The 25,450-nt window shown below is 44.2% G+C and overlaps 2 protein-coding genes across 2 annotated transcripts in view; both read right to left on the bottom strand.

The window, feature by feature from the left end:
• Positions 1 to 25,450, bottom strand: part of TLR2 (toll like receptor 2) — a 59,560-nt gene that overhangs the window by 9,850 nt on the left and 24,260 nt on the right. The gene's annotated exons all lie outside the window — the stretch shown is intronic.
• On the bottom strand, positions 20,754 to 23,767 carry LOC138515272 (toll-like receptor 2 type-2). Its single transcript, XM_069630197.1, has 2 exons — positions 23,688 to 23,767; positions 20,754 to 22,140 (listed from the first exon to the last, which is right to left on the bottom strand). The coding sequence occupies exons 1-2, from the start codon at positions 23,765 to 23,767 to the stop codon at positions 21,759 to 21,761; spliced, it is 462 nt and encodes a 153-aa protein (XP_069486298.1). The 3' UTR covers positions 20,754 to 21,758.

Genomic DNA, 25,450 nt, shown 5'->3' with positions numbered 1-25,450 from the left:
AAACCTCTGCAGGATTCTTCCTCTTTCAGCCCTTCCATAGGAGGGGGGCCCTTGGATGTCCTGGATATGCAGAAGGAAAGTTGGGAGTACCAATACGATCCAGGATTGAGCTCTGCCCAGACACTCATCTTTAAGCATGTGGACCAATGTATGTGCCAGGCTCGGGACAAGCAGAAGCAGCAGTATATTCGAGAAGCCTGACTAAGCAGCTTTAAAGTGAAGGACACAGTTTTGGTCCTAGTTGCAACCTCAGACAATAAGTTACTTGCTCAATGGCATGGACCTTACCTTGTCATCAGTCATTTGAAATACAGGGTTCACCAAACACAGTTGAATGCCTTACCAGGTTTATCACATGAAACTAGTTGACAGATTGGAGGGACCCAGATGGTCCTGCTATGGTGGCCACCACCATTGGAAGCAAGACGACACGGAGCAACACAAGTTCGAAATCCGGGTCCGCGCTTAGAAACCTCTGGTTATTAAGCGTGTTATAAATTACCTATCATATCATATCCCCACTCCACATGATGTTCCTGGATAGCTTATGATGCTAGCAACCCCCAGACCTGGGGTCTTTTTCGTCCATTTGCAGGATGTGTTTTCCAAGAAATCGTTATGAGTCAAGGATTCATCATCACAGACACACACCACCCAGGCAGTCAGTTTGGCCCCAGACCTATCACCTCCCTAAAACACAATGGCAGATAGTCAAGGAGGAGAGCCACAAGATACCAAAGTTACGAGCCATTGAACCCTCCCTAAGACAGTGGGCCTCTCCATTCACACCTGTAGGAAAACCCAGATGGAAGTTGGCACTTTGGCATTGACTTTCAAAATGTCAATGAGGTTTCATGAGGTGAGAGAGAACATGTGAATCCATGCACATTTCAACGATGTACCTAATAAACGCTTACTTGCAAATACCTCTGGCTCCTTAAGATAAGTTAAGTACAGCCTTTCCTACTCTACCTCAAAGGGACTGTTACAATTTACAGTGATATCTTTAGGGTTGCATGGTGCACCCAACACTTTTCAGTGAGTAATGGACTAAGTCCTATAACCTCACCAGGCCTATTCCGGGGCCTACCTGGGTGCCACTGTAATCCACAACTGAACTTGGTGCAAGCACATGAGACATTTGTGCTTAGTAGCTGAAACCCTGACGAAGGTGGGATTAACGGCCAACTCAGTTATGTGTAATGTGGCCCAATCCACTGTCAGATAGCTGCGCTTCATAGTGGTTAAAGGCTTCATGCAGCCACAGGAAGAGGAAGCCAAACTGGTACAGACAATTGCACTGCTGACAAAGAGAAGATCTGCAAGCCTCCTAGGACTAGTCGGCTATAATTTATGGCCGACTAGTCCTAGGAAGGCCTGCAATTCTTCTCTTTGTCAGCAGTGCAAATCGATGATTTATTCATTCTTAGGATTTGAACCCTCGCTGTACCCATGACAAACCAATTGAAAACTTCAAAGCCCAGCCATCTATGATGCTATGATGGATGAGACAAAGCCAGGAGCATTCTCTGTCCAACTTCTCCCAACATTTCATCCTCCAAATGGATGGCTCACAAATAGTGCTGGCTGCAGTTCTCTATCAAAAATGAGGGAGTTGCGAATGACAATTCCTTACCCAGAGAAAGCAATTACACACCGATCAAATTGGAGTGTCTAGCCACTTGTGAACCCTCATCTTGGAAGTCCAAGAACCGTGTGGTGCCCATAAAGAATCCTGTTTGGTAGGGGCAAATTTGCGAGGACTGCCAAGGTCCCAGCTCCCAAAAGGATACCGGGATGCACGGTTGTCAGATAGAAGCTAGAAAACATACCATTGGAGGAATCTGGTTGGAAGACCTGGAGGTCTTCATAAGGAACCGGTCAAATGTGAGGCAGTGGCAGATTAAATCCAAGATGGTGAACAGCCACATTTAAGCTCGATGTGTGGAGCTCAACACATCCCACTCTGAACACTCACGCAGTGGACACTAAGGTCACATTCTATCTGCCTGGCCCCAGCCACTCTAGGGAATCTAAGGGAAGCCCTGCAAAGGGAAGCTAGAGTAGTTAGCAGTCAGTCTACACAGATGCATGAGAGTTGGAGAGTGCAGGAGTGTGAAGATGGTGGATAGAAAAAGGAGAGAGGATGGAGAGAAGCAGAAAGGGAAGAGGTGGTAAATGAGGCAGAGAAGAGCAGAGTAGGAAAGGAAGGAGAGAGAGAAAAGTGGAGATGGTGGATGAGAGCAAGAAAGGAGAAGGCAAGCGAGAAAAGTGGTGGAGAAGGAGAAGAGAGAACATTCTGAAGCTAAAGAAGGAAGCGAAGGAGAGGGAATGATTAAGTAGGACCTGGGTCATCAAGAGGTTCTGGAGTAAGAGCCCAATGGAACCAAAGTCCTCAGATCTCTGCCAGATTGAGAGATCAGCTGGCTTAGTACAACCAAAAGGACAAAGCTGACAGTATCCTTGGGGGTCCAAAACATTTCAATATTGTCTGACTCCAGTTGGAAGACCTAATGGTACTAGATGAGGTACCACTTAGGAGGTCTAACATATGACTCTGATGACATTGGCAAAAGCCAAGATAGAGACAGACCCAAGAAATACATTTCCGGGACACTATAAATCTCCAAAACTGTGAGTGACTTTTGCTCAGTAACAAGACGATCATGGACTAGGTGATAGATGGATGGACTAAGGCCCACGGGGGAGGAAGACCCCATTTGTTAGTTGGTACAAACCCCACTCCCTCCTTTGTGTGGGTGGAATAAAACTGATAGTTAAGTGTCAACTTGCCTGTTGATCTCTTGGCTGTGACAACACTCATGGGGATTAGCAAGCAAAGCCAATCGTGAACCAATATTTCAAGGTAAATTTGGTGTTACTTAAAAAAAGACCACTGAGATTAACATAGCACAGGGAACATACTGTCTAACAGTAGACCAGTATGTTGTAGATTTTAACTGTGACAAGTAATATCTAGGTTCGGTTTTCGGCCCTAGGAATGGAACCTTCCTTGCTAAGCTCAGTTGTTTGCTGTAATGTCCTTTTTGTTGTTGCAAGGCCACAGGATTTGTTTTCCTAAGGCGAAGCCCACACCTCCTTTGTAGTATGATCAGGGGGTATCCTGGTTACCTTGCTGTTGGTCTATTTCTCAAATAGATTTTCCACACAGTTAGTTGTTGGTGATAAGTATAAACATAGATTTTATTCATCAAAACAAGGGCTCATGGACCAAATAGTTGTCACCCTTATGAGAAATAGACCAACAGCAAGGTAACCAGGATACCCCCTGATCAAGTCATATCTAGGAACACACTTGTCCCACAAAATGAAAGTCACACCTTTTGATATGGGAACCTAAATGATAACATGACAAAAGTAAATGTTGCCTCTTTGCCTGTTGCAAGAAAGCATGGGTGGTCACTTGAGTGAGCTGAGGGTCAGGACTTGAAAATTAATATTCCCTTGACTTCCCCTTTGCGATGCAAAGTGCCTAGCTCTCCAGGGCACCTAAGGAGAAATAGCACAATATACATAAAGACAGTTTGTTAGCTTGTCTGTCGAATGATTTATTTAATTTAAATGTTGTATCAAGTGCAAACATGGCACAAATGTGCCATTGGCGGCCCACATAAATGCTTGATCTGCAGAGTTCTATATGTGTTGTATTTGTATTCTATTACATTTCGTTATTTATATAGCGCTCTTTCTCCACTTGTCTGGCCTCAATGCACTTTTTTTGGTTGGAACGCCCTCAGTGACCGTAGTCAGTGTGGTGGAAAGTTCTAAGGAGTTTGGCTTAGCAGATGCATGTGTGCATGTTGCCGGTCTAGGGCTTGGGTGGCTGGCAAGGCTTGACTAAGGAGCCCAAAGAGAGGCCAGGCACATGGGTGGGCGCTGTTGAGGGTTAGCAATAGATTGCTATTGTTGAGAGAGTCCTTCTTGTCCTGCTATCACCCAATTTCCATTACTCCCTTTTTGGGTAAGCTCCTGGAAACGCTGGCCATCTCTCAGCTTAACCTTCATTCTGATTCTGTTGGTTCTCTCCATGAGCACCAATCTGGCTTTAGAGCTGCCAGAAGCACGGAAACTGCTCTCTTTAACATCCGTGAAGACCTGCTTTCCAACCATGACTCTAATATTCCCTCTGTCCTCATCCAACTTGATCTCTACTCTGCCTGCGACATGGTCAACCATACAACCCTGCTCAATCGTCTCAGTGATAACCTGGGTATCAGCGACCAGGCTCTGGCCTGGCTGACCTCTTTCCTCTCTGATTGTCCCTCCCAGGTACAACTTGGGACCTTCCTATGTTCTATCTCCCTCTCTACTTGTGGTGTTCCCCAGGGGTCTAACCTCTCGCCTTGGCTCTTCAACCAATACCTGGCAACTCTCACCTATTGCATTTACATTTTCCGCTCAAATTTCCAGTGCTATGCTGATGACACCCAACTCATTTTCAGACTTCCTTCAGCCACCTCCTCTCCTTCCCTCATCTCTGACTGCCTAATCGCCATTCAGAATTGGTGTGCCGCCAACAAACTTTGTCTAAATGCCAACATGACTGAGATCCTCCTCATTGGTGCACCTTCACCATCCTTTCCCCTCACTCTCTGGCCCTCCTCCTACCCCTACCTTCGAAGCTAAGAACCTCAGGGTTATCTTTGACTCCACACTTTCCTTCTCCACATCTCCACACACATCTCTGACATCTCTAAAAAGTCAAATTTCTTACTGCGTCTCCTTAGAGGTACTCCAACTTTCTTCTCCTTCCCACAGAAGCTCACTGTCTCTCAAGCTCTGGTTCTCTCTAAGTTGGACTACTGTAACAGCCTCTTTCTAAATCTACCTGCCTCCACACTCCGCCCTTTACAACTAATACAGAACAGGACTGCAAGACTTGTCCTTGGCCTCAAGCCCTGGGACTTATCTCTTCAGCTCTGAAATCCCTTCATTGGCTCCCAGTGGATGCAAGGATTACATTTAAAACCCTCTGCATTGTCCACAGGGCTTTCTGGGGCCTGGGCCATAATACCTGCAACTATCCCTCTGTAAATGCCTCCCTTCTCGAGCCCTTCGCTCCTCTTCTTCTAACTCCCTCAGGGTCAGTCGTTTTTCAAAGAAACAAGCTGGGGGCAGATCTCGGTCTTCGGCTGGGGCCTCCTTTTGGAACAGCCTCCTTGCCACCTTGAAACTCGAGGAGAACCATCTCTGGTTCCGGGGTCAGCTCAAGACATTCGTCTTCGCTTCTGCCTTTGCCCCTCTTGTTTCCTGCTGATCTGCTTTCTCTCCTGGCACCGTGCACCCGGCCACCCTCTGTTCTTCGGGCCGAATACCTGCTCACCCTGCCTCCATCCTGCGCTGCCTCCGGGCCACTTCTTGCACTGGGGTCTGTATCTGTACCCATACAGTCTCCCACCCACTTTTCCTCTGCACTCATCAGATACATCCTATCCGACTAACCTAGCACTTTGACACTTGCTGGCTGCACTACCACTGCTTGTCACCTTTATTTATTTTTACTTATTATTTATTCTGGTCTCTCCTCTGTTACGCACTTTCCTCTTCTACCCCCTTCCATGCACTTTCCCTCTTTTCCTTCCACATACACTTGCACGCTCTTAATGTCACTAGGCCTATTAAGATCGCTCCTGTTGTTCTCCCCGTTCCCCTCCCTTTTGCCTGGTTGCGCTCTGAAACACTTGTGTATGAGCGCAATATAAATAAAACATCATTTCATTTCAGAGTCAATGTGTGGCCAGCTATACAGAGTTCCTTTCGGATGGTATTCGCTCTATGCTAGTGGGCGAGGTGTTGAGGTACGTCAGGTGTTTCAGTCTGGACGGCTATGTGTGGTGCTAGACCGGATGAGCATACCCATAGCAGCATTCTACCATGCATGGATGCTTGGCCGTGCCTGTGGCCTGTGTCCACACTGGTGGTGTGAGATATTGTTTGGCTGGGGCGATCTTTGTCCAGTGCAGCAGAGGAGCAGGCCCAGATTTGAGAGTCCTATACCATTGGGGAACGCTAGTTTTCGAATAAATTTTGTTTTACAAATTAAAGGCATTTATTGGTGAATAGGATTAGCTTAAGGGATTCTGTATGTAGGACTTCACAATAAAATGTGGGTAAAGAGGCTACACCTAGTTTCACAATGCAGTAGGTTTCACCATATAATAAAGAAAGATGGAGGCTACACGTAGATTTGAGGATTCCGCCTAGTGGGAGAGATGCCTATGTTTTAGAATGCAGTAGGTCTCACCCTAAAATAAACAAAGACGGAGGTTAAACCTAGATTTGAGAATCCTGTATAGTGGGAGAGAGGGCCCAGGTATCACAATGCAGTTGGCTTCGACATGTAATAAACAAGGATGGAGGCTACACCTAGATTACAGAGTCCTGTATAGTGGGGGAGAGGCCTATGTTTCACAATGCAGTAGGTATCACCATATAATAAACAAAGATGGAGGCTACACCTACATTGGAGAGTCCCGTATAGTGGGAGGGGCCTAGGTTTTGCAATGCAGTATGTTTTGCCATGTAATAAACGAAGATGGAGGCTACACCTACATTGGAGAGCCCTGTATAGTGGGGGGCATAGGTTTGGCAATGCAGTAGGTTTCACCATATAATACAGTAGGTTTCCGTAATATAACAAACATAGATTGTTGATATAGCTAGATTTGAGAGTACATTTGTAGTGCGAGATTGCTAATATTGAGAATTCCCTAAGTGAGCGATGGAGGTTAACATTCACAGTGATTCCTTAGTGATGGGAGTGTGCTACCCTGGGCTACTTATCTCATTGTACGTGTTCTCTATTGTGGATGGATCTGGTAGGCTGGGAGCGCAGTGAGAATGTTGCGGGTGAGCCACAGCGAAAGCTGCTGGCTTACCTGTAGTACTTGTCGGGTGGGAGTGTTGTTGTTGGAGGGTTGATAGTGTTTCAGGTGTGCCACAATGAAGGCTGCTGGCTTAACTGGAGTACTTGTCGGGTGGGAGTGTCGTTGTGCAAGTGGTGGTGGGGTGTCAGGTGAAACCGCTGCGAAAGCTGCCGGCCCCTATGTTGTGATTGATGCAGAGGAGTTGTTATTAGTGGTGTATTCTCGGGGTGCAATGGATTAGGAGAGTATTGGGAAAAGCCAGGTTTTAAGGGCCTTCCTGAATTTCAGGTGGTTTTCAGTGTTGCAAATGTGTAGTGTTCGGCAGAATAGCATGCGCTACTCTCTGAGACCACCACACACAATTAGGACTACAGGTGTAAGCCAAAGCAACCTTTGGTATAAATCTGTACCACACCGTTTTTGGTAGCGAGCTGAGCAGCCAGGCGTATCTCAAGAGTGAATGTGAGCAGTACAAGTAATTACACAGAGGACTTTCAATCACAGTGGTACAAGTAGACACTTATACTCAAGGTTTCTTGGTAAAACACGTATTAATTCATTACACAATCATTTAGAAAACATTCACTAGAAGGAGACAACTTAATATTATATACCAATACACTACAATATAAAACACTAAGCTTTTGAGACAGTTTGAGCTCCCCCGAAATAGGAGCCAAATGGCAGTTTAGTTACTTAGAAGTGAGCAAAAGGCAGAAGTTAAGTAGAATAGATCACATATACTTGTTAGCAGTGCAAATAGTTTCAGTTCACCAGAAGAGTTCAATTCAAGTCAATAGGCCTAGGCGAAAGTCAATGGGCTAGTGTGTTCTAGATAGGAAAGAGCAGTTCTGGTATTAAACGGTAAAGTCTTTGCAAATGTTCTCAGAAGTAGTTTAGACGAAAAAGAATCATGTGTTGGGTCACAAGCTGATTAGACCTGTAAATTGGGAAAGTTTCACAAACTTTCACCGCAAGAGTGGCGTTCTCTCAATCGGGTTGGCACAGTATCTTAGAATGAAGAAACAAATGCAGCTGAAGTCGTTGGTTCCTGGCAGTACATGCAGATCTCACTGTTTCTGAGCCTCAGTCGTGGGGACAAGAAGAAGGACGTCGGGGGACTCCTGCACTGCACGGGATTGTCGCAAAATGCAAACACAATGGGGTCACTTCAGTTCCAGTAGCTGTAGATTCAAGCACACAAGCTGTTTCCCCTCCCTGGTTAATCCTAACCAGCCTTGAGAATGGTATCCAGGTGGCTTATGAGTTGATTGGTCCCACCAACTCAAAGGGAGAAGTCATCCTTGAAGGGGCTTCTCTGTCGAGATGAACTTGGCAATTCGGACCTGCAGCAGGGCTGATCGGGCAAACCAACGGTTCAGGAGTTGCAGCTGCCGTCCTTTTCCAGCTCTTCTTCGGTTCTTTCGTTCCTGTGGTCGACTCTGCTTTCCAGTCCAAGAAACTCACCTTTTAAACAGTTATCTCCCTTTCATTCCAGCCTAGCTGTCACTCACCCAGAAGGGTGGCTGTCCTGGCCGGACAGTCAGCCAGCCAATCACGCCAGAGTGTATTTGGGTCTTCTAGGAGACTAAGCACAGGGCGTTTCGGGCACCTCCCCCACTTCCTGCTCACCCCAGACACTCAGACGACAGAGGCGGTCTTCAGTCCTGAAGTCCGCCAAAGGCATACGGACAAAGGGACCAAACCTGGTTTGGCGCGCAGAGGCAAATACTCGAAGGACCTTTCCAAAAAGAAACGGCGAAAAAACAAGACCGGGACCTGTTTAAACAAAGGGGCTTAAGGCGCAATCTTGAAAAACATGGCTCCCGTGATTTTTAGCTACCCTTGTCTGCGGTCAGGAAAAATCATTGTATTTTGTTGTACAACCACTGCCACCAGCCTTTTTAATAGGAAAGTGTTGCATTTGACTGCTACATGAGTATTTAGACACAGGGGATACTATGTAACCCCTCCTGCACTCCATTGTAAGATGGGGTGTGCTCGGTCTAGGAAATTGGAAAGCCTAGTAAAGTCAATTTCACTTTACATTCTGTGGGAAACAGTAGTTTATCCCAGGGAAGGTATTTAAACCTTTGAGAAGTCTAATAAAAGACATCACTGCGTTCCAATTTGTCTTTCCCCCTCTTCCTCAGAAGCGGGCGGGGGGTCAAAGACTTTACAACTGTATGGGCAATGATGGAGCTTGGTTAGGGCTCCCATTTCCCTACTATTCTAGCCTCAGATTTGCCTTGGTTAGAAGTCAACTTACTAACACAAGGGCTTACAGTGGGGGTCTGTGTATAAGGATCCCAGAGGCTCAGAGTGGTCTCTTAAGGTTGCCTCTCTAGCCAATGTGGGTTGGTTCTGCTTCCTCTCACTGGGGGTACTAGATACTACTCCTAGAGTTTTTAAATCATTCCCCAACAGGACTCTTCCAGGCATCTCATTCTGGACATTGACAGGAATCCTCACTGTCATATTATTACACTGAATGAGAGCTGGCAGAATTGGAACCAACTGCACAGGACCTCCAGGAAGTCTAGTGGGGCCTTTGGGTGCCTTACCAACATCCTCAGGCTTGAAAATGTCATCCACAACTGTTCTGCTGGCCCCAGTGTCTCTCCTGGCAGGGGTGTCCTGGCCATTTACAAGAACACTGTCCATATAATACCCTTTTGAGTTCTCTGGAATGGGGTTGTACACATCCATATTCTATTTCCTACGCAGACCCAGGGGCTTTAAGGATACACTGGCTTGAACATCCAAGGGTTCTTCAGCCAATAAGTGAAAGTGGGCACTAGCCATTTTTACTTCTCCCTCAGGGATGAAGGCTAAGGAGGCAGTGCTAACCCCTGCAGTTTTACCCTTGCATCTGGGATCCCCTTTCATATGGTCAGTAGACTCACAGACGTAGCATTTACCAAATGCTCTCTGGAATGGGGGTTTCTGCTGACCTTCCTCTGGTTGGACACCAGAGGACTCACTAGACCTACCAGGTTTCCCATGTGATCTACCCTTATGTTGTTTGGGGGCCTCTTCTGGTGGGTTGGAATTAGAACTATCTTTATTCTCACTTTGGTGCTGCTTCCCCTCATCCTTTTTGTGAGTGGCCACAGAATCCTTATGAGTGACTCTGTTGGCCACCCATGAGTCAGCTGCTCTAGCTAACTTTTTGGGATCCATCTCTTTAGAGTAAGCCACATGCTGTCTCAGCGAAGGAGAGCAGCCATCAAAAATAGTTTCCAATAAAAACAGATCTCATTCCTTCAAACGTGTTGACTCTGTAACCCTTTACCCAACCAAGTTCTTTAAACATTCATACACCCAGGTAGCCCAAGGGGTACCATCAGTCTTTTTGAGGGTCCTAAACCTCCAAAGGTACTGGGAAGGAGTTTTCCCAAATCTAGCTATCAAAGCTAGCTGCATATTTTCATACTCCAATCTTTCAAGTTCCCCCACCTCCATTACAACATCAGTTGCAACCTGGGGGAGCCTAGACACAAGCCAAGGAATCAACTGATTCCCTGTGAAACCCTGAATCCCATAGTTATATTCAGAAGCAGCCAACAGATCTAAAATATCAGGTTTCACATCATACATACTCACAGCTTCTTTAGGCATGCAAAGTCTCTTAGGACTGAAGACCTAGAAGACTCTGCGGTAGAACCACTTTCAAGAGACAATTTCTTCATTTCAAGAGCATGATTCATTTCCATTTCACTGAGTATGATTTCTTGATGTTTACTGTCAGTTTGCATTTGGATTCTTTTGAACTCTAACTCAAGTCTCACTTTTTCAAGAGAGACAAATTCTGGACTCTGGACTGGACCTGGTAGGGTCGCTGTGGCTACAGCTGGAGGACTTAAGGCAAGTAGAGGTGCGGTGGGGCTCACATCCTGAGACTCCTCTGACTCTTCTAACTCATCAATAATATTAGAGTTGGGCTCTGAATCATTATCATCCTCATCAACATTATCCACATTTGCTGAGGGGGTAGGAGTACCTCCCAGTCTTTGATGATTCAACAATTTCTCAATCAATTCATTTTTCTTGCCTTTAACAGAGAGAGACCTGGCTTTATACATATCTTTCAGTTGATCTACTGTAAGAATGACCAGGGCTTCCTGTTTGAAGTTATCCATATTTGGCATTATAAAACAATTGCATTCCTAGTGATGCTTACCTTGTGAGGGTTATTTGAACAAAAGTAAGAGCAGCACTCTCAATGTAACAACTATACTTTATCCTCACCGCTTGCCACCAGTGTTAGGCAGAATTGCATGTAGTACCCTCTGGGACCACCACACACAATTAGGACTACAGGTATAAGTGTCATGGTCATGAAGTCATGGGCACAGGCATGCAGGGGTCGCATGCACCGGAGACCTGGGTGGACACTGTCCTGGAGACTTTGACGCCAAGCTCATGAACAAAAGTAAACAAGAACATCCGTTTAACATCAAAAAGCTTTTCTTATGAACATAGCACTTCCGATGCATTAACCTTGAACATTCCATCCATTAAGCAGCCCCAAGTGTGTACTTGGGTATGGCTGCTAATGGATTGCCTTCGCACATGCTCACTCTCTAGGAGTGGCAGGGTGTGGCTGGTAAACCGGCCTTAATGGGCGTGCCCATGATCTCAGCTATATAAGCTGCCCCGATCCTCAAAACAGACGCTTTGCGTTATTCTGCACTTGCAAGCAGCGTAACGCTCACTGTCGCCTGAGGTCAGACTTACCTTTGAAGATCCTGCTTCCTGGACATCCTGCTTCCTGCCAGCATACTTACCAACTGGGGGAAGCTGTTTTAACCTGTACATCTCTTCGGCGAACCAAGTATTCATCTTTACACTTTCCGAAATGCCGAAATCTTCATCTTGGCACCGCAGCACGACACGCTCCACCGTTGACAGCAGCGCCTGCAAGGAAAAACAGAAGACAAGGTTAGAAATCGAAAAAACAGTCAGTTTAAGGTTGCGCTTCGCCATACTTCGCGCTTTTCCTTAAACCATTACTTGCCTGCTGTCGAACATCGCGTAGCATCCATTTTCCATCCTGCCGCGTCTCGCGTCTCACAGCTGCGTTGAGGCCGCATTTCCATCTAAGGGAAGAAAACAGAAGAGAGACATTATTGCAGGCATAAATAGGAGCAACATATAAAGACATTAAACAGAACCAACAGCATCACAAGAGCTCAAGAAAGACTTACCGATCATAAGGAGAAGCATAGTCGCAGCTGGACTGGACTAATCCTTATCACGGATCAGTGAAGGAACTAGATCCCATTCGACACACCCCTGCCAGAAGTAGCAGGACGGAGAGCTTATCTTCCATAATTCACAGGTGAGCTTTATGGGACGGCGTATGCTCACAGAACCCGTACTTTGGGGTCAAGGGTTCGAGAGGTACAACAATCACAGATTGGTGCACTCACACACTGTCATCTCCACGCAGGATCAGTATCACCACGTACCACCGCTCACAGCTTTTCTACTGAGGGAGAATGCAGCTTGCGTCACATCTGGACAGGATTGTTTAAATGTTAGCAAGTGCCACATTTAGATATATTGCAAATATTAGCTTGTGCCACATCCAGACAGGATAATAAATGTTAGCCAGTGCCATATTTAGATATAACTGCAAATATTAGCTTGTGTCACATCTAGACAGGATTGTGAATGTTAGCCAATGCCATGTTGAGATATAATTGTGTATATTAGCTTGTGTCACATCTAGACAGGATTGTGAAGGCCAGCCAGTGCCACAGTTAGATATAACTGTGAATATCAGCTTGCGTCACATCTAGACAGGATTGTTTAAATGTTAGCCAGTGCCACATTTAGATATATTGCAAATATTAGCTTGTGCCACATCTAGACAGGACTGTGAATGAGGTTAGTTTTCTTCAGTATAGGGCCCCTACTTTTGCCACGAGTAAGCACTCGTATATTAAATTGTTTGTGTGTGCTCTGCTGAACGGGAACTACAGTTCCCAAAAGCACTTGCAGGCTATTTCCTGAAACGTCAGGTGCTTCAGCGCCGGCGCTTCAGAGGCAAGCTGGTCTGCACCGGTCCCGCCGATCCCTCTACTTTAACCCTTCAGTTGTTGCCAGCTACTGAATGAGGTTAGTTTTCTTCAGTTTAGGGCCCCACATTGTTTGTTGGGAAGTACAAGATATTGAAATTGCTTAATTTTGTATTCTCTGTGCCAGATTGACTGAATAACTGAACTGCTTTATCCAAGGGTAAACGTTACTTTCACCACTTGCATATACCCAGTACCTCTTGTGACGTGACTGCCGCTTTGCCTTTGCAACGTGTAACTTGTTTATGAAATTTGAACCTATGTTTGCAACGAGTAAGCACTCGTATATTAAATTGTTTGTGGGTGCTCTGCAGAACAGGAACTACAGTTCCCAAGAGCACTTGCAGGCTATTTCCCGAAACGTCAGGCGCTACCGCTCCGGCGCTTCAGAGGCATGCTGGTCTGCGCCGGTCCTCGCCGATCCCGTCGCCCTCGACCAGAAATCCTGCCCCTCTAAGGTTCTGCCGATTCAAGTCACCAAGCCTTGGTAAGAATGGGAATAGAAAAACTTAATGTACTGTTCTCAAAGCTCCAAGATCGACAAAGGACAGAAGCCATTCACGCACGAGCGCTAGAAACTCTTGACAATGTCCACGGCTTATCGGCATGCCCAAACCAGGACTTTGTCTCTGACGTCACCCGAATGCCCTTATGTACGCTGACAACAGCAGACAAGGCCCAAACACAAGCCACTATTAATGAGACCATAATGATGGAAACCAAACACAAACATAATGAAGAAACTTCTACCCACCCAACCACAAAAGAACTAAAAATATGCCTACTGAATACACGCTCTCTTAATCAACATGCTTTATGTATACATGATCTGATTCTGTCAGACAATATAGACATTGTGGGTCATTATGACCCTGGCGCTAAGTGTTTAACGGCGCCGTAAAAGGCTACGGCGCCGTTAAACACTTAGCGCCTGATTACGAGGTCCCTTTGCGGGACCCGATCTTAACGGCTGGTACAGACCAGCTGTTAAAGTAGGGTGCCGCAAAGGGACCTTGGTGCTAAGTACGGTACCGCAATTAGCGGTACCGTACTTAGCGCCTTCCCCTTTCCCATTGAGCCCTATGGGGCAAAAATGGGAATGGGGAAGGGCCATGGCGACATGGGGAATTACCGCCCCGCCAACCTCGGAATGGGGTGGTAATTCCCCATAGCGCCATGGCAGAGTCGGTAAGTTACCGGCATGGCCCATGGTGCCATTAGCACCATGATCCAACGAATGCTTCGTAATGAGGCCCATTATGTGTATTACAGAGACATGGTTACAGGACCCTATAGGTCCTACATGCACTCTGGCAGTACCTACGGATTATATGATCCATTACACCAATAGAGGTATTGGGAAGGGGGTGGGGTAGCCATAATAACTAGAGACTCGCTGCCCTTCTTTCCTTCGACCTCTCCATGTTCTGGTTGCGAAACATTACATCTAAAATACTGTCCCACGGACAATAATTGCATCCATTTTTTACTCATCTATAGACCACCCTCACTGGAATCTGAGTTCAATGATGAACTTATTCACCTGGCCAATTCATTAATCGGCCAAAATAAATCCACGATCATCCTCGGAGACCTAAATCGATGGCGTGGAGAGCTTAAAGATAAAGAAGCAATCCTCCTTGAAAAGACCCTGCAAAAGATGCAGTTTAATGTAATGAAACATGATCCCACTATGGCCAACGGTCATCAACTGGACTGGGTCATCACTAATTGTATAGAGACAAACAACAATGTGACCACCCCCTGCATATGGACGGGACATTATAAAGTAGTTTTCAACCTACACTTACCTTTACCAGCCAAAAAAAACACTAATGAAGCAAGGAAAGTCTTTTCTAGAAACTTCAAAAACATTAAAAGTTTGGACTTAAAACTCTGCGTAAACGGCATTCTTGCTGACCTTAATTAAAAGGACTCCTGTGACACCATTATCAATACATATGATCAGCAGATGCTCATGTTAATAAATCAGAAAGCTCCAAACTGAGAGAATACAGTTAGGCCCAATCTTAAGCATCAAAAATGGTTCACACCGGAACTAACTATCCTTAAGAAGGAAAAAAAAAATGCAGCGAACCAGAATAGCTAAAGACCCCAACTGACGGCAAATTACTAGAAAAATCCTTTAAGAACAACATCAAATAGGCCAAAAAGAACTACTTTAATAGTCAAATTTAAGCATCCTCTAATTCTGCTAGCAAACTGTTTGATATTCTTAAATCTATAGATAAGCCCCAGGCTCTGGCCCCTGCCTTCTCTCCATCTCAATCAGAATGTGAAAACACTCAGGTAGCCTTATAAAATCATAAAAGCTAGAGAACGCATTGCATCCGCTCAAGCTAATAAACCACAACCCAGTCGCCCTGTAGAATTGACGACCATTAAGGGAAAGGAGAAATTTCAATTTCAACAAATCTCTATCGATGTCATGATGAAAACTCTGGCATCTATGAAACCATCCACCTGCGCCGAAAATAATATACCCCCCAAGATCATTCTTGAACATGCAGACATTTTTGCTCCTTTACTTACTAAAATTGTAAACACATCTTTCCGTGAACAAACAGTACTGAATAACATACAAAAAGTCACCATTACTCCGCTAGTAAAAAAACCTAACTTAGACCCACGTGACCCCAACAACCTAAGACCCATCATGAATTGTAACTTTACACTCAAAGTCATGGATAAGATAGCAACAGCACAACTGCAGGAATATGTAGAAAGGCACGAGATTCTACACCCACAACAATCAGATTTCAGAGCCGTACACAGCACCGAGGCAGCAATGCTGGACCTACAAACTAAGATGCTGGGTATTATGGACAAGGGAAACGTTGGCCTTCTGGTCCTTTTGGATCTCAGTGCCGCATTTGATCTGTTAGACCACCAGCTACTACAACAAGCACTTGATAAAGTCGCAAACTGCTCCAAGGAAGCAATAAATTGGCTAACTTCCTTCCTTGAGAACAGAATATCTCGAGGACATTGGGGTGACAAATTCTTATCTGAATTCAACATCTTTTGTGGGGTACCACAGGGGGCTAGTCTGTCTCCTCTGCTCTTCAACTTATACATCCGTTTCTTATGTGAGCTTCTACAACATCTCCAGGTGTTCTTTACCAACTATGCTGACGACACTCAGCTGGTCCTGGAATTGAGTGGGGACTATGCAAAGAACAGCATGACATTAAACACACTTCATAAGAATATTGAAGAATGGATGGGCAACAACTGGATGTGCCTAAACAGGAATAAGACTGAGCTAATGGTCTTTGGATCCACGCAGGCACGAGCCAAACTAGCCGCTGACTATCAGGCATTTCAAATTAAAGAATCCCGTATCAAAGGGGTGGGCAAGGTTAAAACACTTGGCATGACCCTGGAAGCCTCCCTTAATGCAGATGCTCAAGCCATGTATGTTAGCAAAAATTGCAATTATTACATCATACTCCTTAAAGCAATTAGACCCCTACTTAGTGAAAAGACTGCTACAATAGCCAGAGCAACCATCTTGTCGCGTCTGGACTATGGTAACGCACTTCTCGCAGATGCAAATAAACAAAGCATGCACGCATTTCAACTGGTCCAAAACAATGCGATCAGAATGATCAAACAAAAAGCAAGAAATGAACACATCAGTGAAGCCAGACGGGACTTCCATTGGCTGCAAATGGAGGACTGAGTGCAATTTAAGTCCCTATGCCTAACACACAAGTGTCTTTATGGCAAAGCACCAGCCTATCTGAAGTCTAAATTCACTCTCTACAACCCCTCCAGGGCTCTAAGATCAGAAGCCAAGGGCCTTCTAACAGCCCTGAAACATAAAAAAGAACTCGGTATGGGCATAGCTTTCCCCACCCGAGTGGCAGCTAATTGGAACAAACTGCCGATCTGTCTTAGGCTGGGGGCCAATCTCTCCACCTTTCGTAAAAAGGTTAAAACTGTGCTTTTCAAGCAAGCCAATTTGTAAGATCCTTGGCCTTGAAAATGTCCAAACTCTTTGTGTACTATGAATTGTCCTGTCACACGTTGTGCTACTATTAGTTTGTTCCTGTCTCCATGTATGCGCCTGATGCCTGCGGGCAGTTTGGCACAATATAAATAAACAAATAAATAAAAATAAATAAAATGTGAATGTTAGCCAATGCCATATTAAGATACAATTGTGTATATTAGCTTGCGTCACATCTAGACAGGATTGTAAATGGCAGCTTGTGTCGCTTCTAGACAGGATTGTGAATGTTAGCCAGTGCCACATTTTGATATAATTGTGAATATTAGCTTGTGTCACATAGCATTATGCTTACTAGACTGCATCGTACCACAGACAACTGTTCAATTGCCTCCTTCCCTATTCATTATATAGTGTTCCTACTGCATCGTGAAACCTAGGCCTCTCTCACGCTATACAGGACTCTCAAATCTAGGGGTAGCCTCCATCTTTGTTTAGTACATGGTGAAAACTACTGCATTGTTAAACCTAGGCCTCAATAGCATTCAACTCTCAAATCTAGGCCTGTTTTCTCTGCTGCACTAGACAAAGATCGCCCCCGCCAGAACATTTTCGAAGCTTACGGTACGTATATCTCATACCACCAGTGTGGACACAGGCTGCAGGCACGGCCAAGCATCCATGCACGATAGAATGCTGCTATGGTTAAGCACATCGGGTCTAGCAACACATATAGCCATCCAGACTGAAACACCTGACGTACCTCAAAAACTCTGCCACTAGCATACAGCGACTACCATCCAAAAGGAACTTGGTACAGCTAGCCACAGATCGACTCTCTCAACAATATCAATCTATCGCATAACTTCAACAGCGCCCAACCACATGCCTGACCTCTCTTCAGAATGCTTAGTCGAGTCTTGCCAGCCACCCAAGTCCTACACCGGCAACATGCACACATTCATCTCCTAAGCTAAACTCCTTAGAATTTTCCACCACATTGACTACGGTACTTCACTGCTGAGGGCGTCCCAACCAGAAAAAAAGTGGACTGAGGCCACACAAGTGGGGAAAGAGCGCTATATAAATAAACAAATACAATATAATACTTACAAAAATACTAAAGATGTGTACAGACACATTCTGGGTTTTTAATGGGGATATGCTAACATATACAGGCAAACAAGAGATTCTTCTATGGGGAGACGACTGTACTACATGGGCAATTGGGGTTTTCAATGGGAAATATTGGATGTATTACTACAAACATGAAGGGTTTATGCAATTTAGGGTTGGGGTTATATGCTACTTACATAGCAAGCCTTGGTTTAAGATTCGGGAAAGCCAGCTGCATCTCAGGACACTCTGGAAAGAAAGGGCAGGGGCTCTGGTCACTCCACTCTCAAAGATGGTGAGGTTTAGCAGCCTTCTCTCCGTCCTCCTCCTCCTGTCTCCCTGGTTTGTGTGTGTGTGTGTCCCTGTCCTAGTAAAGTCCCCCTTATATAGCAGAAATGACATCACTACTTTACAATCTAGAGGAAGTACCCTGTAGTTATCCTTGCTGCTAGGATTGGACAGTTACCATCCCTCTCTCTGCCCCCAGTCAGGATTGGATCAGGGGAGGAGAGCACCATCTGTCTTTTGTTTCATGATCCTTTGTTCTCCTTACAACTTTTTGGCAACATAACTTCATATTTGTACTAGCAACTGCCATATGAAACAGATATTTGGTTTGGGCTGGTCATGGGAAATTAGCTAAACCGACTGCCAAATCCGTGCGATGTAGCATGGCCATGTGCCACCTTTTTGTCGTTTTCATAAAATGTACAACAGTTATGAATAAGTACGTTCTCAAGCATGTTCCTAATTTCATTTTCCACCTTTTCATCAAATCTCATAAATGTCACATGTTCAGATCAGCCAGAAACCTAACCTAACTGGCCATTACAGTTCCCAGCGTCACAGGTGCTTAAAACCGCCTGGAAATTATATGAAAAATGGCATGAAATTAAAATCAATCCTCAGTCTGAGGGCCACGCAAAATGCCTAGAATGAAATAGTCTTTTTAAATTAATTGGGAGTGTCTGTCAACATATGGGAGGGCTGTGTCATACCCCACAGCCATCTGTTCCCCTGGCTCAGCCTGTGAACAGAGATTTTTATGAGTCTCTTTGAAATTGGCAGTTTGCTCTTTGAAGTGAATGCAACAAGGACTTGCACCTTTTCGTCATGCTTTAGCCAAGAATTGCCTTCATTGAAATCCCTGCATTCCTATCATCATGTCTGCAGAACAGGGAATTATGACGCCTCCTGCAGCATCACATTTTATTGCAGGGTTGTTAGCTGGGAGGTGCGACCTCCAGCTGGAAGTGGAGCTTTTAATTGTGAAGTTTTGACCTCAGCCAGAACTGGTTTTTCCTGAAGTAGTGTCTTTTCACAGGTTACAGGAGTTTTGTGGGTGAAACCTAATATATATTTGTTTTGGTCACCCCCTACCTCATGTTTCCCTGACATTTTCTGTGTGAGCAGTGATATTTTTTCCACTGTGGCTTTTTAAAGCCATTTTTATTTGCAAACTCCTGTGCAGGCCGTTTTTGCTTTAAATGTTTAAAAGTCCTGTCTTGCAGGTCACAGGATTCTTTGATTCCTCCTTCTGGGGTGAATTACACCAGTGATGATGATGGGTAGGCCCTTTCCACATGGTTCATGGCACAAAAGAAAAAAAACAGGCCGATTTGGGTTGCACTGTTTAAAGGGATGCTGCTCATGTGAAAGAGACTTCTATTTGGGGCCTTTAAATGGACCCCACACACACAAACAAAACCACCAATCAGGGGAGGTGTGTGGGCTGGGAACCGGGAGTGATCGAGAACTAGGAAGCAGCAGAGGTGGTCGCGGGAAGGGGACACACAGCGGGGCTGGGCAACACAAATGAAAACAATACCTGTACAAAGGCCCAGGAGAATCTTTCAGCCAAATGAACTCACCTTGCAAAACAAAGCAAAAGAAGAGTGCAATGAGTTCAGTAGCCTGGTAGGCCTATTAGCACACAAACTAAATCACCAATCAGGGGAAGTGGGCGGGATCGGGAACTATGATTATGTACTCATGGACATGGGTGCTAATAACCAAGTCACCATGCTCCCTCTTTTCACCTTACATTAAACCCAACCAGAACAAACACACACAGCAGCCGTCCGGAAACACAAACAGTGCCCTACTGCTCACTCACAAGTCTGATTAGCATCCCACAATGTTAAATCCCCAGACCTATCCATTGTTGCAGGCTGAACCTCGGTGTACAACAGAACATGCCAACACGTGGTGTTCCCCTACATCTAAACAAATTCTCACTTGCACAGAAATAGCAGATATTTCCGTTATCCATGCATCACCCCCCACAGGTTTTCCCATCTCGCCTTTACTTCCGGTCCCACAAGCCCAACCACCCCTCATGCAAAAGCAAGCATCAAAGGGCTGCCAAAATGGCAGTGGTTGTGCGATTCAAGAACCAGTTACAGTGGATTACCTGAGCAGGGTCTAAAAAGGCTTCATAAAAACTCCATTGTAGCATATCCATTGGCGTAGCAATACACAAAAGCACCGCACATTGACAGCTTACGGAAAATGTGTGCAAAAAAGTGAGTAGGCCAGAATCATGGTGGCGTACCATGCTTGCATTCAAGAGTGATGTTACATACTTGTTGTAAGAAAGCTCTTTCCACTTGTGCTCCCGTGATGTTCTTGTGAATAACATTGTCTTCAGTCCCAAACAAAATTCAATCATACTAGAAACAATTGTGTTAGTGTTCTTTATTTCTGATATCCATATATAAAATGTTAGCTAAAAGTGCAATTAATACTTAATTACATTACAATTGTCCCATACTCTTACAAGTCTCTTTCATTGTAAATTTCGTCCCATAATGTATTTTCTTAAATACAGAAATCATCAAGCTTGCATGGCAGTTTCCATGCTGTATTTGTAAGGGACTTAATAAAGCACAAATTAACAGGGAGCATTTATTGTAGTCATAAAACATCAAAAAGGAGATGCTGTATATACAATGTGGTGTGGGGGCTTCTGATGAGACTCAATTACAAAGCGCCACATTGACTCTGAGCGAACATTTAGTTGGGAGAATAGTAGATATAGCACTGTTCAGTTGATTTTTTTTTTTTACATATTTACAATTCGAGGCATAAGAAGGATCAATTCATTTGCTTAGAATGACGCCACTGTTTTTGTCAGATTTATACCACAGATCCCCAGATTCTAAAGTCATCAATTTGACATCTCCTCCTCTGAAATGTGCCACCTCTTATGAGCCCAGCGCAAATTATGTCCTGAAGAAAGCCCCTTGAAATGTGCAACCCACTTTCCTTTCCAAAGTTGCTGAAGAAGAAAAGTTGCCTTGGAAAAAAACAGCTTCCTTTGAAAATCAAAGCCTGATCCAAGTACTGTATCCCATCAACAAGCTCTACTCTTGGCAGCATGGCACAATGATCCACTACAGGTTAAGCAGAAATCAACCTATGTGGGTGTTGCATATTTTCATACACAATAGACAAAAAGAGAGAGCTACCCACATTATCGTGGCAAGGTTACTCGTGGGGCAGTCTTTTATTGACAAGGTTTTTTTTAATTTTCCTCTGTTGCATATTTGTATGCCATATTTTCTGAACTACAAAATATGATGCAGATATTGTCCAAACCTATATAAAAGATGCAATGATTTCAAGGTTTGTCACACCAGTGTCGTTAGATTAACGGATACAATTGTGATACGGGTGGGAAGTCATTCTTTTTCAGCGCAAATTGGACCAAAACATGTGCTGTTGTTCTTCATCAAGGGGCAACTTCAGATAGGTTTTTGTGATCATGAGCTTCCTCAGCTTGCAGAATCGTTTCGGGACCGTCTCTAACAGTATCAGGATGGTGGCGTTGTTGTTCTCATCAAAAAGACAGAAGTGGGAGAACTCCAGCTCATATTTGCACCACTCACTCTGGACAAAATATTCTGACAGAACAAACAGAGTATTGTGCCTTTTTTCCATAAAGTCGATGATGTTGTCAATGATCCCCTTCCCAGGGACAAAGTCCCGTTTATGAAGACACAGTTTCAATGGTGGGTTTGCGTTCTCTATCTCTTGGGCCATTTGGTTTTCAACCCACTCAGAGTCTCTTTCACTGTAGGAGACAAAAGCATCATAACAGATGACTTCTTTGCATCTTTTTGTTGGACCTCTTTTCGCTTTCAGCCATGCCCAAATCATCTTGGCATACCAAATTGTGTGATATTTGTAGCAGAGGACCACAATGAAGACAAGGAGCAACAACACTACAGTACATATTAACAAAACAATTAATGTCTGGTAGCATACAATTACAGGTAGATATGCATCATTAACTTGGTTGCCTCTTAGAGAGGATGGTGAATTACATGCATAGTCTACCAGCCAACCTATTAACATGTCGGAAAGCCCTTTGGGGCTATGGATAAATGCTAAATATTCACAGGAGCATATGCAGTTGTTCCTTACATCCAATGCCTCAAGGTTCTTAAAAGGTTCCAAGTCCTCTTTTGAGAAGCCATGTAAAGAGTTTGTGTTAATCGACTGCGTGAACAAATAAAGGAGATAAGCATAAAGTAAAGTAATTTATTCGTTTTTTGCAATGTAACATTCTTTGAGATGTGGCAGTCTGACCACAAAATCATTCAGTGCATTACTGCTAACATCCAAAACCTCCAGAGTTACAGGAATGCAGGAAGTTATTTAAGTAATCTGGCAGGATGATATATTTAAATATGTAAGTGCTTTTGTTTTGGCCACTGACATGAAGGCGGCATTTGTCTTAAATAAATATTTTGGCTAATATCAAAGTTTGTAAGATGTTTGTGATCAGAGAAGGATACTGCAACCGCTTCCAAATGTTTCAGAAAATGTCTGCTGAGATTTAAAGTTCCCCGTAAGGGCCATGCATCTCCACCCTCCATGTGACATGTGGAAAATTCCAACATCTGATCAATAAGCAAATTTCTACTGAGATCGAGATATTCCAATTACTTGCAAGACTGTGCAAACCTACAAGGAACTAAGAAAACCTTTGAGCCTACGCTTGTTACACTTGTCACCTTGACAACCAAGTCATAAACAAAACTAAGGTCAGAAAAATGAAAGAAATGTGTGAATAGTCAATTTCTCATCGTTACTGCTGTAATGGAGCCGGTCCCTGAAGCCTTTACTTGTGGCACCTTACCTGTTCAACAAGGATTGCTATCCTCTATGTCCAACTGTAGCATGTTTACATAGTTTTCCATAAAGTCTATAAATGTAAAAAGGCTTTTATCTGTCATCGATGCATTTCTAAAAGTGAGTTTCTTCACTACTGAGTGAATCAAGACCTCCATCCCTGCTAGACTCTCTTGACTTTGATAATCTGCATTTGCATTCTCCAGACAAGTTACTGTGGTGGCAATATTTGGAAGAACACTGTACATGGACTCTTGTTTCACACTCTATGGTAGTAATGGAGATTCATAGCATCACGCTCCAGTACTTTTAGTTCTTGAATTCCTTCGAGAGTATGATCTACAGCCAGAAAATAAGGATTTTCCAATTTTAGGCATTATAAATATGGAAGATGGGTGAACCGGGGGGGGGGGGGTCCTACCAGGTGTTGTGTAGTAGTTTCCCCAGAAGGTTCAAGAACTTTAAGGAAAAAAGTAGTCTAATCTATTGTATGACAAATCCAAGTGTTCTAGATTTATATTGGAATGAAATGTATCATTTTCAATTGTGACAATAGGCCTCATTACGGGTCTGGCGGGTCTGCTGGTGATACCAGCGGGTTTCCGCCAGACCCGAAAGAAATTACTGGCACCTGGCTTGCCGGTAATACCGGGGTATTACAACCCAAGCGGCCCGGAAGTCAGACGCCGGTAATTCTGTTAACCCCCATTCCCATAGAGTCCAGGACCCTATAGGAATGGCAAACACAGAAGCACCGTTAATAACGGTGCAGGTGCTTCCATGATGGTCTGCTTACCGCGGCCGCTGTGTCTGGCAGGGTCAGACCTGCCGGGCCCATTGACTACAAGCAGACCCGTAGTATGCCAGTCTGGAAACAACAGTGCAGGAAGCTTACCAGCACCATTGTTTCCGGACCAGCATGCTTGTAATGAGGCCCAGTGCCATTAAATTGTAACAAAAGCATTCTTAGATGCACATCATTCTTTTGGTAATTTCCTTTTACATGTGTGATGATGTTTTTGACAGATCGGGTTCCTCAACACCTATTGGAAACCCTGAAGGAAAGTCTTTTAAACCCCTCGATGAGCATCCACAAAAACGTCCAGAAATGCACAATGATGAACAAGAACAACCTTCAGAAAGGGTAGCAGTTATAATCACCTGTAAAATACATATTCATGTTAGGCTCGGCATTGTCATACAGTGTGAACCAAAATGATGGAGGACAAATGGCAAAGTAAGTCATCTCTGCATTCAAAATGCAGGTCACACAATACAGAAAATTACATCCTTTTAGCTCTGGAATTACAACTCATCAATATTCTTAAAGAACAAAAGCTAGAGATACTAAAGAATGCCCCTCCCCAATTGCTATGTCACATGGAACCCAAGAAATGGGAAAATATGAATGGTAAGGCAGTGGGGATTGCTTGTAGTTTTGGCTGGACTGCCGTTTTGGGGTTCAACTAAGCCTGATTTTTACGTGGGGTTTCCCCTTCTGTAATATCATGGTGGCCTGAAAACCGATAGCCTAAACATTAACTCAGAGCAACGCCAGAGGTTATGAGTCAATTAGAACCTTCCAGCTACCACACTTCTGTTTTTCTAGTAAGAGGATTGCATACAACACATTGTGAATGCAGCGCCATACCATTAAAAAAAGTGGATGCTTTCATGGGTGATTTGGCAGGCAGGTGAATGTGTCAAACTATGGTAATCACCCTTCCCTGTTTCATTCTTGGCATCCTTTCCATGAGAGGGGGTGGGGTTAGAGAGGTAGCCCAAGGGCTAGGGTTCGATCAAGTACGGTGGAAATGACAAATAAAATCTCCTCCTCCTGAAGGGTAGAGCAACAGGCCGATATGATTGGCCAGAGCCCTTACAGTGTATCGCAGGGCCGATTTAATTGGCCCTTGGCACTTCTTAATGGATCTTTTTTTTGTAACATCTTTTTATTAGATTGCCAACAAAATATAACCCTATCACATAGATTTCAATGAATGACAACAAAATTTAATACAATAACCATTCAATACAATTATTAATAGATATCCAAAATTCCAGTACATCCTCACCCAAATATATCAATATACTTTCCCCCTATGTAAATAGCAAAAAATGTAATAATTATAAAATCCACACCACCACACATAAAACATCACAAAAGACAACAGAAAAAAAGAAAAAAGGGGGAATGGCCAATCACTCCTCTTTCCCACCTTCCCTACATCTCTCTACTTCATCAC

The sequence above is a fragment of the Ambystoma mexicanum genome, chromosome 6q (assembly GCF_040938575.1).
Source record: "Ambystoma mexicanum isolate Mex_15411 chromosome 6q, UKY_AmexF1_1, whole genome shotgun sequence".
In the NCBI taxonomy this organism is placed as follows: domain Eukaryota; kingdom Metazoa; phylum Chordata; class Amphibia; order Caudata; family Ambystomatidae; genus Ambystoma; species Ambystoma mexicanum.
This window is presented reverse-complemented; position numbering and strand designations above follow the sequence as displayed.

Bases quoted from the DNA above. Each gene is read 5' to 3' on its own strand.
- LOC138515272 (XM_069630197.1), bottom strand. From the start codon at position 23,767: ATGAGGCCTATTGTCACAATTGAAAATGATACATTTCATTCCAATATA. The intron at 22,141-23,687 runs ATTAGACTACTT...TGTCTCCTACAG, and splicing joins TTGGATTTGTCATACAATAG to TGAAAGAGACTCTGAGTGGG.